The sequence below is a fragment of the Tursiops truncatus genome, chromosome 9, assembly GCF_011762595.2.
Source record: "Tursiops truncatus isolate mTurTru1 chromosome 9, mTurTru1.mat.Y, whole genome shotgun sequence".
Classification (NCBI taxonomy): Eukaryota; Metazoa; Chordata; class Mammalia; order Artiodactyla; family Delphinidae; genus Tursiops; species Tursiops truncatus.
The window spans coordinates 48,455,703-48,469,653 of NC_047042.1; the positions used below are offsets into that span (position 1 = coordinate 48,455,703).

General features: G+C 38.3%; 1 protein-coding gene across 1 annotated transcript in view; it reads left to right on the forward strand.

Annotated features, from left to right (window-relative positions):
* The window catches only part of BET1 (Bet1 golgi vesicular membrane trafficking protein), a 31,242-nt gene extending 21,098 nt beyond the window's left edge, over nucleotides 1-10,144 (forward strand). The window contains exon 4 of the mRNA XM_033863059.2: nucleotides 8,956-10,144. Within this exon, the coding sequence (XP_033718950.1) occupies nucleotides 8,956-9,111 (156 nt within the window). The 3' untranslated portion in view covers nucleotides 9,112-10,144. The remainder of the gene's footprint in view (nucleotides 1-8,955) is intronic.
* Nucleotides 10,145-13,951: the final 3,807 nt, after the last annotated feature.

Genomic DNA, 13,951 nt, shown 5'->3' on the forward strand with positions numbered 1-13,951 from the left:
AGTGTGTGGAAAGCTTTCCTCCTTCACATCTCCCTCCCACTGGTGCAGGTCCCGTCCCTATCCTTTTGTCTCTGTTTATTCTTCTTTCATTTTCCCTACCAAGGTACGTGGGGGGTTTGTTTCCTTTTGGGAGGTCTGAGGTCTTCTGCCAGCATTCAGTAGGTGTTCTGTAGGAGTTGTTCCACGTGTAGATGTATTTCTGGTGTAGTTGTTCCACGTGTAGATGTATTTCTGGTGTATCTGTGGGGAGGAAGGTGATCTCCGCGTCTTACTCTTCCGCCATCTTCCCGTCAATCCTAGTTCTCTCATCTTAAGGACTTTTCTAGCTGTTTTTTTTTTTAACATCTTTATTGGAGTATAATTGCTTTACAGTGGTGTGTTAGTTTTTGCTGTATAAAAAACTGAATCAGCTATACGTATACATATATCCCCATATCCCCTCTGTTTTGCATCTCCCTTCACCCTCCCTATCCAACATCTCTAGGTGGTCACAAAGCATAGAGCTGATCTCCCTGTGCTATGTGGCTGCTTCCCACTATCTATTTTACATTTGGTAGTGTATATATGTCCATGCCACTCTCTCACTTCGTCCCAGCTTACACTTCCCCCTCCCTGTGTCCTCAAGTCCATTCTCTATGTCTACGTCTTTATTCCTGTCCTGCCCCTAGGTTCCTCAGAACCTTTTTTTTTTTTTTAGATTCCATATATATGTGTTAGCATAGGGTATTTGTTTTTCTGACTTACTTCACTCTGTATGACAGACCCTAGGTCCATCCATCTCACTACAAATAACTCAGTTTCGTTTTTTATGGCTAATATTCCATTGTATATATGTGCCACATCTTTTTTGTTTACATCTTTATTGGAGTATAATTGCTTTACAATGGTGTGTTAGTTTCTGCTTTATAACAAAGTGAATCAGTTATACATATACGTATGTTCCCATATCTCTTCCCTCTTGCGTCTCCCTCCCACCCTCCCTATCCCACCCCTCTAGGTGATCACAGAGCACTGAGCTGATCTCCCTGTGCTATGTGGCTGCTTCCCACTAGCTATCTATTTTATGTTTGGTAGTGTATATATGTCCATGCCACTCTCTCACTTTGTCACAGCTTACCCTTCCCCCTCCGCATATCCTCAAGTCCATCCTCTAGTAGGTCTGTGTCTTTATTCCTGTCTTACCCCTCGGTTCTTCATGACATTTTTTTTTCTTAAATCCCGTATATATGTGTTAGTATACGGTATTTGCCTTTCTCTTTCTGACTTACTTCACTCTGTATGACAGGCTCTAGGTCCATCCATCTCATTACAAATAGCTCAATTTCGTTTCTTTTTATGGCTTAGTAATAATCCATGGTATATATGTGCCACATCTTCTTTATCCATTCATCTGTTGATGGGCACTTAGGTTGCTTCCATGTCCTGGCTATTGTAAATAGAGCTGCAATGAACATTGTGGTACATGACTCTTTTTTTTTTAATTTTTTATTTTATTTTTTTTTAACATCTTTATTGGAGTATAATTGCTTTACAATGGTATGTTAGTTTCAAATTCACAACAAAATGAATCAGTTATATATATACATATGTTCCCATATCTCTTCCCGCTTGCGTCTCCCTCCCTCCCACCCTCCCTATCCCACCCCTCCAGGCGGTCACAAAGCACCGAGCTGATCTCCCTGTGCTATGCGGCTGCTTCCAACTAGCTATCTACCTTACGTTTGGTAGTGTATATATGTCCATGCCTCTTTCTCGCTTTGTCACGGTTTACCCTTCCCCCTCCCCATAGCCTCAAGTCCATTATCTAGTAAGTCTGTGTCTTTATTCCTGTTTCGCCCCTAGGTTTTTCATGACATTTTTTTTTCTTAAATTCCATATATGTGTTAGCATACGGTATTTGTCTCTCTTTCTGACTTACTTCACTCTGTATGACAGACTCTAGGTCTATCCACCTCATTACAGATAGCTCAATTTCGTTTCTTTTTATGGCTGAGTAATATTCCACTGTATATATGTGCCACATCTTCTTTATCCATTCATTCGATGATGGACACTTAGGTTGTTTCCATCTCTGGGCTATTGTAAATAGAGCTGCAATGAACATTTTGGTACATGACTCTTTGAATTTTGGGTTTCTCAGGATATATGCCCAGTAGTGGGATTGCTGGGTCATATGGTATTTCTATTTGTAGCTTTTTAAGGAACCTCCATACTGTTCTCCACAGTGGCTGTATCAATTTACATTCCCACCAACAGTGTAAGAGGGTTCCCGTTTCTCCACACCCTCTCCAGCATTTATTGTTTCTAGATTTCTTGATGATGGCCATTCTGACTGGTGTGAGATGATATCTCATTGTAGTTTTGATTTGCATTTCTCTAATGATTAGTGATGTTGAGCATTCTTTCATGTGTTTGTTGGCAGTCTGTATATCTTCTTTGGAGAAATGTCTATTTAGTCTTCTGCCCATTTTTGGATTGGGTTGTTTGTTTTTTTGTTATTAAGCTGCATGAGCTGCTTATAAATTTTGGAGATTAATCCTTTGTCAGTTGCTTCATTTGCAAATATTTTCTCCCATTCTGAGGGTTGTCTTTTGGTCTTGTTTATGGTTTTCTTTGCTGCGCAAAAGCTTTTAAGTTTCATTAGGTCCCATTTGTTTACTTTTGTTTTTATTTCCATTTCTCTAGGAGGTGGGTCAAAAAGGACCTTGCTGTGATTTATGTCATAGAGTGTCCTGCCTATGTTTTCCTCTAAGAGTTTGATAGTTTCTGGTCTTACATTTAGGTCTTTAATCCATTTTGTGCTTATTTTTGTGTATGGTGTTAGGGAGTGATCTAATCTCATACTTTTACATGTAGCTGTCCAGTTTTCCCAGCACCACTTATTGAATAGGCTGTCCTTTCTCCACTGTACATTCCTGCCTCCTTTGTCAAAGATAAGGTGACCATATGTGCGTGGGTTTATCTCTGGGGTGTCTATCCTGTTCCATTGATCTATATTTCTGTTTTGGTGCCAGTACCATATTGTCTTGATTACTATAGCTTTGTAGTATAGTAGTAGTCTGAAGGTCAGTAGTAGTCTGAAGTCAGGAAGCCTGATTCCTCCAGCTCCGTTTTTCTTTCCCAAGATTGCTTTGGCTATTTGGGGTCTTCTGTGTTTCCATACAAATTGCGAAATTTTTTGTTCTAGTTCTGTGAAAAATGCCAGTGGTAGTTTGATAGGGATTGCATTGAATCTATAGATTGCTTTGGGTAGTAGAGTCATTTTCACAATGTTGATTCTTCCAATCCAAGAACATGGTATATCTCTCCATCTATTTGTATCATCTTTAATTTCTTTCATCAGTGTCTTATAATTTTCTGCATACAGGTCTTTTGTCTCCTTAGGTAGGTTTATTCCTAGATATTTTATTCTTTTTGTTGCAATGGTAAATAGGAGTGTTTTCTTGATTTCACTTTCAGATTTTTCATCCTTAGTGTATAGGAATGCCAGAGATTTCTGTGCATTAATTTTGTATCCTGCTACTTCACCAAATTCATTGATTAGCTCTAGTAGTTTTCTGGTAGCATCTTTAGGATTCTCTATGTATGGTATCATGTCATCTGCAAAGAGTGACAGCTTTACTTCTTCTTTTCCGATTTGGATTCCTTTTATTTCCTTTTCTTCTCTGATTGCTGTGGCTAAAACTTCCAAAACTATGTTGAATAAGAGTGGTGAGAGTGGGCAACCTTGTCTTGTTCCTGATCTTAGTGGAAATGCTTTCAGTTTTTCACCATTGAGGACGATGTTGGCTGTGGGTTTGTCATATATGGCCTTTATTATGTTGAGGAAAGTTCCCTCTATGCCTACTTTCTGCAGGGTTTTTATCATAAATGGGTGTTGAATTTTGTCAAAAGCTTTCTCTGCATCTATTGAGATGATCATATGGTTTTTCTCCTTCAATTTGTTAATGTGGTGTATCACGTTGATTGATTTGCGTATATTGAAGAATCCTTGCATACCTGGAATAAACCACACTTGATCATGGTGTATGATCCTCTTAATGTGCTGTTGGATTCTGTTTGCTAGTATTTTGTTGAGGATCTTTGCGTCTATGTTCATCAGTGATATTGGCCTGTAGTTTTCTTTCTTTGTGACATCCTTGTCTGGTTTTGGTATCAGGGTGATGGTGGCCTCATAGAATGAGTTTGGGAGTGTTCCTCCCTCTCCTATATTTTGGAAGAGTTTGAGAAGGATAGGTGTTAGCTCTTCTCTAAATGTTTGATAGAATTTGCCTGTGAAGCCATCTGGTCCTGGGCTTTTGCTTGTTGGAAGATTTTTAATCATAGTTTCAATTTCAGTGCTTGTGATTGATCTGTTCACATTTTCTATTTCTTCCTGATTCAGTCTTGGCAGGTTGTGCCTTTCTAAGAATTTGTCCATTTCTTCCAGGTTGTCCATTTTATCGGCATAGAGTTGCTTGTAGTAATCTCTCATGATCTTTTGTATTTCTGCAGTGTCAGTTGTTACTTCTCCTTTTTCATTTCTAATTCTATTGATTTGAGTCTTCTCCCTTTTTCTCTTGATGAGTCTTGCTAATGGTTTTTCAATTTTATTCATCCTTTCAAAGAACCACCTTTTAGTTTTATTGATCTTTGCTATCGTTTCCTTCATTTCCTTTTCATTTATTTCTGATCTGATTTTTATGATTTCTTTCCTTCTGCTCTCTTTGGGGTTTTTTTGTTCTTCTTTCTCTAATTGCTTTAGGTGCAAGGTTAGGTTGTTTATTCGAGATGTTTCCTGTTCCTTAAGGTAGGATTGTATTGCTATAACTTCCCTCTTAGAACTGCTTTTGCTGCATCCCATAGATTTTGAGTCGTCGTGTCTCCATTGTCATTTGTTTCTAGGTATTTTTTTATTTCCTCTTTGATTTCTTCAGTGATCACTTCGTTATTAAGTAGTGTATTGTTTAGCCTCCATGTGTTTGTATTTTTTACGGATCTTTTCCTGTAATTGATATCGAGTCTCATAGCGTTGTGGTCGGAAAAGATACTTGATACAATTTCAATTTTCTTAAAATTACCAAGGCTTGATTTGTGACCCAAGATATGATCTATCCTGGAGAATGTTCCATGAGCACTAGAGAAAAATGTGTATTCTGTTGTTTTTGGATGGAATGTCCTATAAATATCAATTAAGTCCATCTCGTTTAATGTATCATTTAAAGCTTGTGTTTCGTTATTTATTTTCATTTTGGATGATCTGTCCTTTGGTGAAAGTGGGGTGTTAAAGTCCCCTACTATGAATGTGTTACTGTCAATTTCCCCTTTCATGGCTGTCAGTATTTGCCTTATGTATTGAGGTGCTGCTATGTTGGGTGCATAAATATTTACAATTGTTATATCTTCTTCTTGGATTGATCCCTTGATCATTAAGTAGTGTCCTTCTTTGTCTCTTCTAATAGTCTTTGTTTTAAAGTCTGTTTTGTCTGATATGAGAATTGCTACTCCAGCTTTCTTTTGGTTTCCATTTGCATGAAATACTTTTTTCCATCCCCTTACTTTCAGTCTGTATGTGTCTCTAGGTCTGAAGTGGGTCTCTTGTAGACAGCAAATATATGCGTCCTGTTTTTGTATCCATTCAGCCAATCTGTGTCTTTTGGTGGGAGCATATAATCCATTTACATTTAAGGTAATTATCGATATGTGTGTTCCCATTCCCATTTTCTTAATGGTTTTGGGTTCGTTATTGTAGGTCTTTTCCTTCTTTTGTGTTTCTTGCCTAGAGAATTTCCTTTAGCAGTTGTTGTAGAGCTGGTTTGGTGGTACTGAACTCTCTCAGCTTTTGCTTGTCTGTAAAGGTTTTAATTTCTCCATCAAATCTGAATGAGATCCTTGCTGGGTAGAGTAATCTTGCTTGCAGGTTTTTCTCCTTCAACACTTTCAATATGTCCTGCTACTCCCTTCTGGCTTGCAGAGTTTGTGCTGAAAGATCAGCTGTTAACCTTATGGGGATTCCCTTGTGTGTTATTTGTTGTTTTTCCCTTGCTGCTTTTAATATGTTTTCTTTGTATTTAATTTTTGACAGTTTGATTAATATGTGTCTTGGCGTATTTCTCCTAGGATTTATCCTGTATGGGACTCTCTGTGCTTCCTGGACTTGATTAACTATTTCCTTTCCCATATTAGGGAAGTTTTCAACTATAATCTCTTCAAATATTTTCTCAGTCCCTTTCTTTTTCTCTTCTTCTTCTGGAACCCCTATAATTCGAATGTTGGTGCGTTTAATATTGTTCCAGAGGTCTCTGAGACTGTCCTCAGTTCTTTTCATTCTTTTTTCTTTATTCTGCTCTGCACTAGTTATTTCCACTATTTTATCTTCCAGGTCACTTATCCGTTCTTCTGCCTCAGTTATTCTGCTATTGATCCCATCTAGAGTATTTTTCATTTCATTTATTGTGTTGTTCATCATTGTTTGTTTCATCTTTAGTTCTTCTAGGTCCTTTTTAACTGATTCTTGCATTTTGTCCATTCTATTTCCAAGATTTTGGATCATCTTTACTATCATTATTCTGAATTCTTTTTCAGGTAGACTGCCTATTTCCTCTTCATTTGTTAGGTCTGGTGGGTTTTTTATCTTGCTCCTTCATCTGCTGTGTGTTTTTCTGTCTTCTCATTTTGCTTATCTTACTGTGTTTAGGGTCTCCTTTTTGCAGGCTGAAGGTTCGTAGTTCTTGTTTTTTGTGTCTGTCCCCAGTGGCTAAGGTTGGTTCAGTGGGTTGTGTAGGCTTCCTGGTGGAGGGGACTAGTGCCTGTGTTCTGGTGGATGAGGCTGGATCTTGTCTTTCTGGTGGGCAGGTCCACATCTGGTGGTGTGTTTTGGGGTGTCTGTAGACTTGATTTTGGGCAGCCTCTCTGCTAATGGGTGGGGCTGTGTTCCTGTCTTGCTAGTTGTTTGGCATAGGATGTCCAGCCCTGTAGATTGCTGGTCGTTGAGTGAAGCTGGGTGCTGGCTTTGAGATGGAGATCTCTGGGAGATTTTTGCTGTTTGATATTATGTGCAGCTGGGAGGCCTCTTGTGGACCAGTGTCCTGAAGTTGGCTCTCCCACCTCAGAGGCACAGCACTGACTCCTGGCTGCAGCACCGAGAGCCTTTCATGCACAGGGCTCCTTAATTTGGGATGATTTGTTGTCTATTCATGTATTCCACAGATGCAGGGTACATCGTTGTGGAGCTTTAATCCGCTGCTTCTGAGGCTGCTGGGAGAGATTTCCCTTTCTCTTCTTTGTTCTCACAGTTTCTAGGGGCTCAGCTTTGGATTTGGCCCTGCCTGTGCGTGTTGGTCGCCGGAGGGCATCTGTTCTTTGCTCAGACAGGACGGGGTTAAAGGAGGCGCTGATTCGGAGGCTCTGGCTCACTCAGGCCAGCGGTAGGGAGGGTCACGGAGTGTGGGGCGGGCCTGCGGCGGCAGAGGCCGGCGTGACATTGCTAGCCTGAGGCGTGCTGTGCATTCTCCTGGGGGAGTTGTCCCTGGATCCTCTGGGTTCCACATTTTTAGCTGCGGCTCGCGCCCGTCTCTGGAGCTCTCTTAAGCAGCGTTCTTAATCCCCTCTCCTCGTGCACTAGGAAACAAAGAGCGAAGAAAAAGTCTCTTGCCTCTTTGGCAGGTCCAGACTTTTCCCAGGACTCCCTCCCGGCTAGCTGCAGTGCACTAACGCCCTGCAGGCTGTGTTCACGCCGCCAACCTCAGTCCTCTCCCGGCGCTCCGACAGAAGCCGGAGCCTCAGCTCCCAGCCCCGCCTGCCCCGGTAGCAGACAAGCCTCTCGGCTGGTGAGTGCCGGTCAGTCCAATCCTCTGCGCTGGAATCTCTCCGCTTTGCCCTCCACACCCCTGTTGCTGTGCTCTCCTCCGCGGCTCCCAAGCTCCCCCACTCTGCCACCCGAAGTCTCCGCCCGCGAAGGGGCTTCCTAGTGTGTGGACACTTTTCCTCCTTCACAGCTCTCTCCCACTGGTGCAGGACCCGTCCCTATCCTTTTGTCTCTGTTTAGTTTTTTCTTTTGCCCTAACCAGGTACGTGGGGGGTTCCTTGCCTTTTGGGAGGTCTGAGGTCTTCTGCCAGCGTTCAGTAGGTGCTCCGTAGGAGTTATTCCACGCGTAGATGTATTTCTGGTGTATCTGTGGGGAGGAAGGTGATCTCCGCGTCTTACTCTTCCGCCATCTTCCCGGAAGTTCCCCATGACTCTTTTTGAATTATGGTTTTCTCAGGGTATATGCCCAGTAGTGTGATTGCTGGTTCATATGGTAGTTCAACTTTTAGTTTTCTAAGGAACCGCCATACTGTTGTCCATAGTGGCTGTATCAATTTACATTCCCGTCAACAGTGCAAGAGGGTTCCGTTTCCTCCACACCCATGGTGGTCGTTTTTCCCCATCCATATTTGTAGTCTGTACCACATTTTACCACCTCTACGTGATACTCTCTTAACTTTTAATAGACTCTGCTGACCTTCTAAGTCAACTACGTAAATAAAAGGATCTTAAAAGTAAAGGTACATTTAACTGCTAACCATATTAAATTTTGGTTGAATTCTGTACTGGGAAGCAGCCCACCATTTGACCTGAGCAATGCCCCAACAAAAAGTGGGAAAAAACCTGTGTGATAGTAGATAAACTACTTACTTTATTAATATTTTTTAATCCACATAATTGGAATAAGACCTAAATACTTTGGGGTTTTGAATTGCTCCCGAGCTGAAAGAATGTTTATTGGATAATGAAAGAGCTTTTTATTTATTGAGAAAATTATTTTGCATGGAGTAATCAAGCTGATTAAGTTATAAACAGAGTCCTGAATTGATTAAACATAGAAAATGTCATTAAAAATGTATTCTAATAACAGTATATTAAATTACTTAAATATGCATGTGTAGAATATTAGAATTCAACTAGTATATTTTGTTTTCCTTTTCTCCTCATAGGATTCACAGTTTGATTCTACAACTGGATTTCTAGGTAAAACCATGGGAAAACTGAAGATTTTATCCAGAGGGAGCCAAACAAAGCTGCTGTGCTATATGATGCTGTTTTCATTGTTCGTCTTTTTTGTCATTTATTGGATTATTAAACTGAGGTGATGCAAGTCACTGAGTTTGGAATTTGTTCCAACTTAACGGCTTGGAGTACCACTTCAGTAAAAAATCAGCATCAAAACATTCCTAAATTTCAAATAACACTATGGCATTTTCCATCGAACATTACTGAATTTTACTTGTTTTATAAATCACATTAGATAATACAGTGCTCTTTGAATACTGTTTCTTAATGATTCATTTTTTGCCCCTATTTTCAGGGGTATTGAGATGGTCCGAGGTCAGCCTGGCCCTAATAAGTTTTTTTCCTGTTTTTTGCCGTCAGGTTAAATAGCAGTATAATATCCTGTTGTTACCATAAATGTAGGTTTATGTTCCACATAAAGAAACTTAGTGGCAAAATAACAATGCCTGGAGAGCCTTGTGCTGAGCTCTTGAGGTGGTGAGAAAGTTTGTGATGGATGGTAAATGTATTTTCCTGAACTGTCATCACCCCTGATGACGTACTCTCCTTTTCTCCTTTATTTGGTTAAAATTGTAGGCTGATTTCTTTTTACCTACAGGTTTCCTAATAATTTTTGATGATATGACTCTTCTTCTGCTTCTGCCCAAGGACCTCATTCTTTAATAAAACTTGTTATTTTGGCATATTTCTAGTAAGGTTCAAAACAAATGTGTACCCGTATAGTTGTCATTTTCTATTAACTTTATATATATACCATTGACTTGGCTTATAATAGTTTTATGATTTTAGCTACTTAGGCCATTTGGTTATCATTTATGACAGAATAATGTGAAGCTAAAGTAATTGCTAAGCTCTGAATGGAAATAAAATGTTCAAGAAAAGTAATTGCCTCTGCTTTATTATGTGCTCAGAATAAATATTGGAAATACTCAGGCATTGACCTTGCAGTTAAGGGCACTGTTACTTTAATCTAGTGCATTTGTCTACAGAAAATAAAATACAAAAGTGGACTGTTGAATAGAAAGATATTAAAATGTGAAATACTCCGTATTGCTACTATTTTGGAATTTGCCCATTTATGGGCTCCAAAAATAAAATTTTTAATGAAATATATTAATTGACTTTGTTGCTTCTTTGTTCAAGTCTCTCTCTCTCTTTTTTTTTCCTCTATAGACTGAGAAGTGGTTCTGAAAACTCAGAACAAACTCAGGAAAGCTTAACATATTTGTATTATTTCAGAACTTGCTGCAAACAAATGAGATGAATCATGACTGGTTTCAAAATTCTCTTTAATTCTTTAAATTTTTATTTAAAAATCTATTTAAAAAAATTTATTTAAAAATTTTTGATTTTGCTGAGTTTGCAATCCTTTTTTGCTCATCCCTACTTAACCTATCAAATTTAGGCCTATCTTTTCTTGCTCCGCTTGTTGTTATTTGGGCCTCCACCTGACAGGTTAAAACTCTAGAGCTGAGAGGGTTAAGTGACAGCATGTAAGAGACAGGCCTGAGGTGTGAGGTGAGGGACACTGGTTTGGGATAGATGACCTGGGTTCAAATCTCCATTCCTTCACTTACTCAGTGTTTGGGGGCCTGTTTCTTCATTTAATCATCTATTTCATAAGATTATTGTGAGAGGAAGATAATATATTGGAAAGTGCTTGACATATGATAATGACTCAATAAATGTTAGTTCTCCATATCATGAACAGACATGTCAGAAAAGGGAGTAAATTTAAGGGCAAGACAGTAAGTTTGAGGTGAGGATATGACCTCCAAGTGGAAATTTGTATCAATTAGAGATTGTTTTTCAAGAATTATTTAACTGTGTCCTCTGCCAACTATGTAACATCAGAGCTCAGAGAAAACTCAAAAATCATTGTCAATAATTAAAATTGCAGAAAAGGGAAGAACAGAAGGCTAAAATAAATGACCAGAAATGGAAACAAGAGAATCAACAATGGAAATAGGTGAGATCAAAGCCTCAGGAAAAGCAATGATGGCAAGAGAAGGATGGATTTCAAGATTAAGGTTTGGCTATTATAAGAAAGTACTTTGTAAAGTATTAAAACACTATTTCAATGTTGGCTATTATCAAGGACGGGAGGATTTCAGGAAAAGGGGTTTGGGGTGATGTAAAAGTGATTCTCATCACTGCATTATCCAGCATTTCATATTTTACAATTCTTTTTTAAGAGCTGCCTAAAATAGGTCCCTAACCAGCATTTTATATCACCCCTCCCCATTACTGCCTTTGCTGAGATTCCTGGCAGGCAGGGAACTCTGGAAAGGTCTGTCTCTGCCCTATCAGGGATCCTTCTGCCAGCACCTCTTTCTTCCTTCTGCTTAGGGACCCCTAGGAAAAAGTACTTCGAGAAATAAAATTTTGGGAAAACATCAAATATGGACAAGTTCTAATTCTTCATAATCCTTTACAAACTCATTGCTAAATCTGAAAAGGACTTTATTGCTATTGGTGTTGGGGAGGTTGATTGTAATAACTGAACAAAATATTCACATTATTTTGAATTTTTAGTCAAACAGCATAAGATTTGTAGGTGGTTGGGTGGTGGGTAACACACTATAAATCCTATATTTTAAATGGGAAAGCAGCTTTAGAAAAATCTCAAGTGTCCAAAGTTTTTTCCGCAAAAATACCTGGTCACTTCATTTCACTAGGAGTTGGTCTTTGGAAGTGTGCTGACACATTTGCAAATAATAGAAAGTTTAACTTACCTGCTCCATCCCTTACAGATGCCAGGCATAGGTTTCCACAATGAGGAAAGGGAGAATTATACATAATAGTGATAGAATTTAAATCAGCATGTAAATTAATTCTTGACCAGAGAATCGTCGTCAAATCTAAAACAAATGGGCAACATTTGAAGCATCAGAATTCTGGAGCAGAAAACCCTAGCACCTGCACCCATAAAAAGCTTCTGTTTCTACCAAATTAGTTTTCCTAATTTTTCAGTGCTCTTAAATTTCTAATTATATGTATTGAATTTGCTTCCTTGTAGAAAAAGTGGGAAAAGTGCTTGATAAATTTGGGTTTATTCAGTTAGCAAAAATATGTTTATCAGGCCATATTGATGGATAAACTTTGACTCAATATTTACTGGGAAGTGGAATAGCATCATAGCTAAGACTGAAAGCTGTGCAGTCACACTGCCTGAGCATAAATCCTGGCTCCACCATTCACATCGTAACTTTGGGCTGATGACCTCTCCACCTCAGTTACTTTATTTGTAAAACAGGAATAAAAATTGTATATAGGTAGCAGTAATACACTCATAGGGTTATTATGATTTAAAAAATGATATTCCTTATAAAGAACTTCAAATGGGTTCCTGGCACTCAATGGTGGCTGTTGCTTTTGTGGGTCTGTGGATGGGCACTTGGGAATTTTAATCACACCAGCCAGACAGAATTTTGGCTGCTTTCTCCCGCTCTCAAAATCCTGCCAAGGATAAAAGCAGCTGTTGGTCTTTTCTGGGAAGAGTCATCATTTTCTGGAATTTAGTTCATTTATGTTTCTTTGTATCCTTGGCAATCTGATGGTATTTTTTTTAAAACCTGTGACTTTTGAGTGTATCTGGCTTGAATTATTGGAGTGAGAACAACAGATTTTTTAACTTTCTGGAAGCAGAATTTTGGAGGGAGAGAGCTTAGTTTTCTACTTGCTAAAAAGTTATAAACACTCCATTTCCTTTTTACTTTTTCTATAGTTAAATTTTTAACTTTCTTCTATTTTGAAATATTGATTAATGGTATGAGGTGAGGGGCACAAATGATTTTATTTTTAATTTACGAAGTGCCAACCAGTTATTCCCACAGTAAATATTAACACCTTTTTTTTCTCCTTATATGTTGTTACAGTACATGACAGGGTCATTTTCTTGTATATGTATTTTGTTCCATTCACTTTCTTTATCCTTGCACCAATACCACACTATTTTAATTATTGTAGTTTCATAGCATATTAATAGCCAGCACATATCTATTCAATTTATTCTTTCTGATGAACTTCAACATACTTTGATAATATTTTAATAAAGCATAGTGAATTTTGATAAGAATCACATTAATCTTTTGTAACCTTCACTGAAAACAAAAAACGAAAACATTCCCCTACTGGAATGTTAGATTTTGACTCCAAGCAAATTTCACATTTTTTTCATTATATATTTATATTTAATGATATATAGTGGTAAACCAGCTCTCTTGGGGGTGGGGGGATTGATTCATAGTAATTTTTAATTTCTGTGGTATAAATATTTCCACCACACTTGATTTCAAGCTACCAAATGTAACAGCACTGAACAGAGTTATGAAAACAGACGGACAACTGGATCTAATAATGTGGTACAAGCTGGCTCTAGTATACCACTGGTTACATTGATGATAAATATTCTTTTTAAAAATGTAGAAGTTATTTGTTTCCTAAATGAGAATCTCACACTTACATTTTAATAGGAAAAAACTCAGGCAACATGAACTTAAATTGATAAATTAACCAGAATAATATTTTTTTCAATGTCATATGTCAACTTCTTTTGTCAATATTTACGGGTAAACTCATGCTACATTTATTGATCTCCCATTTTCTGGTAGTTCAAATACTGTGTACAAATTATATATTTTAAAAGGTAGCTGATTATTGTTGTTCTCTATGCTTTTCCCTCCAGTTAAATGTTCAAACAGAGTGCAGGAATTGTTCTGGATATTTTATAAAGCTTTCCTCTTTATAAACAAATGTTACCTTAGCTGAGGTGTTCAGGTCTCGCCTGCTCGCCCTTTGAGACGAGTTTTTCATGAACCTTTAAAGGACTACTATATGCACTGAAGAGCTCTGCAAAGGGCCAAGTCCAGGTCTTAAAATAATCTTTCCTAATCTTCAAAATGAACAGAAAGATTGAAA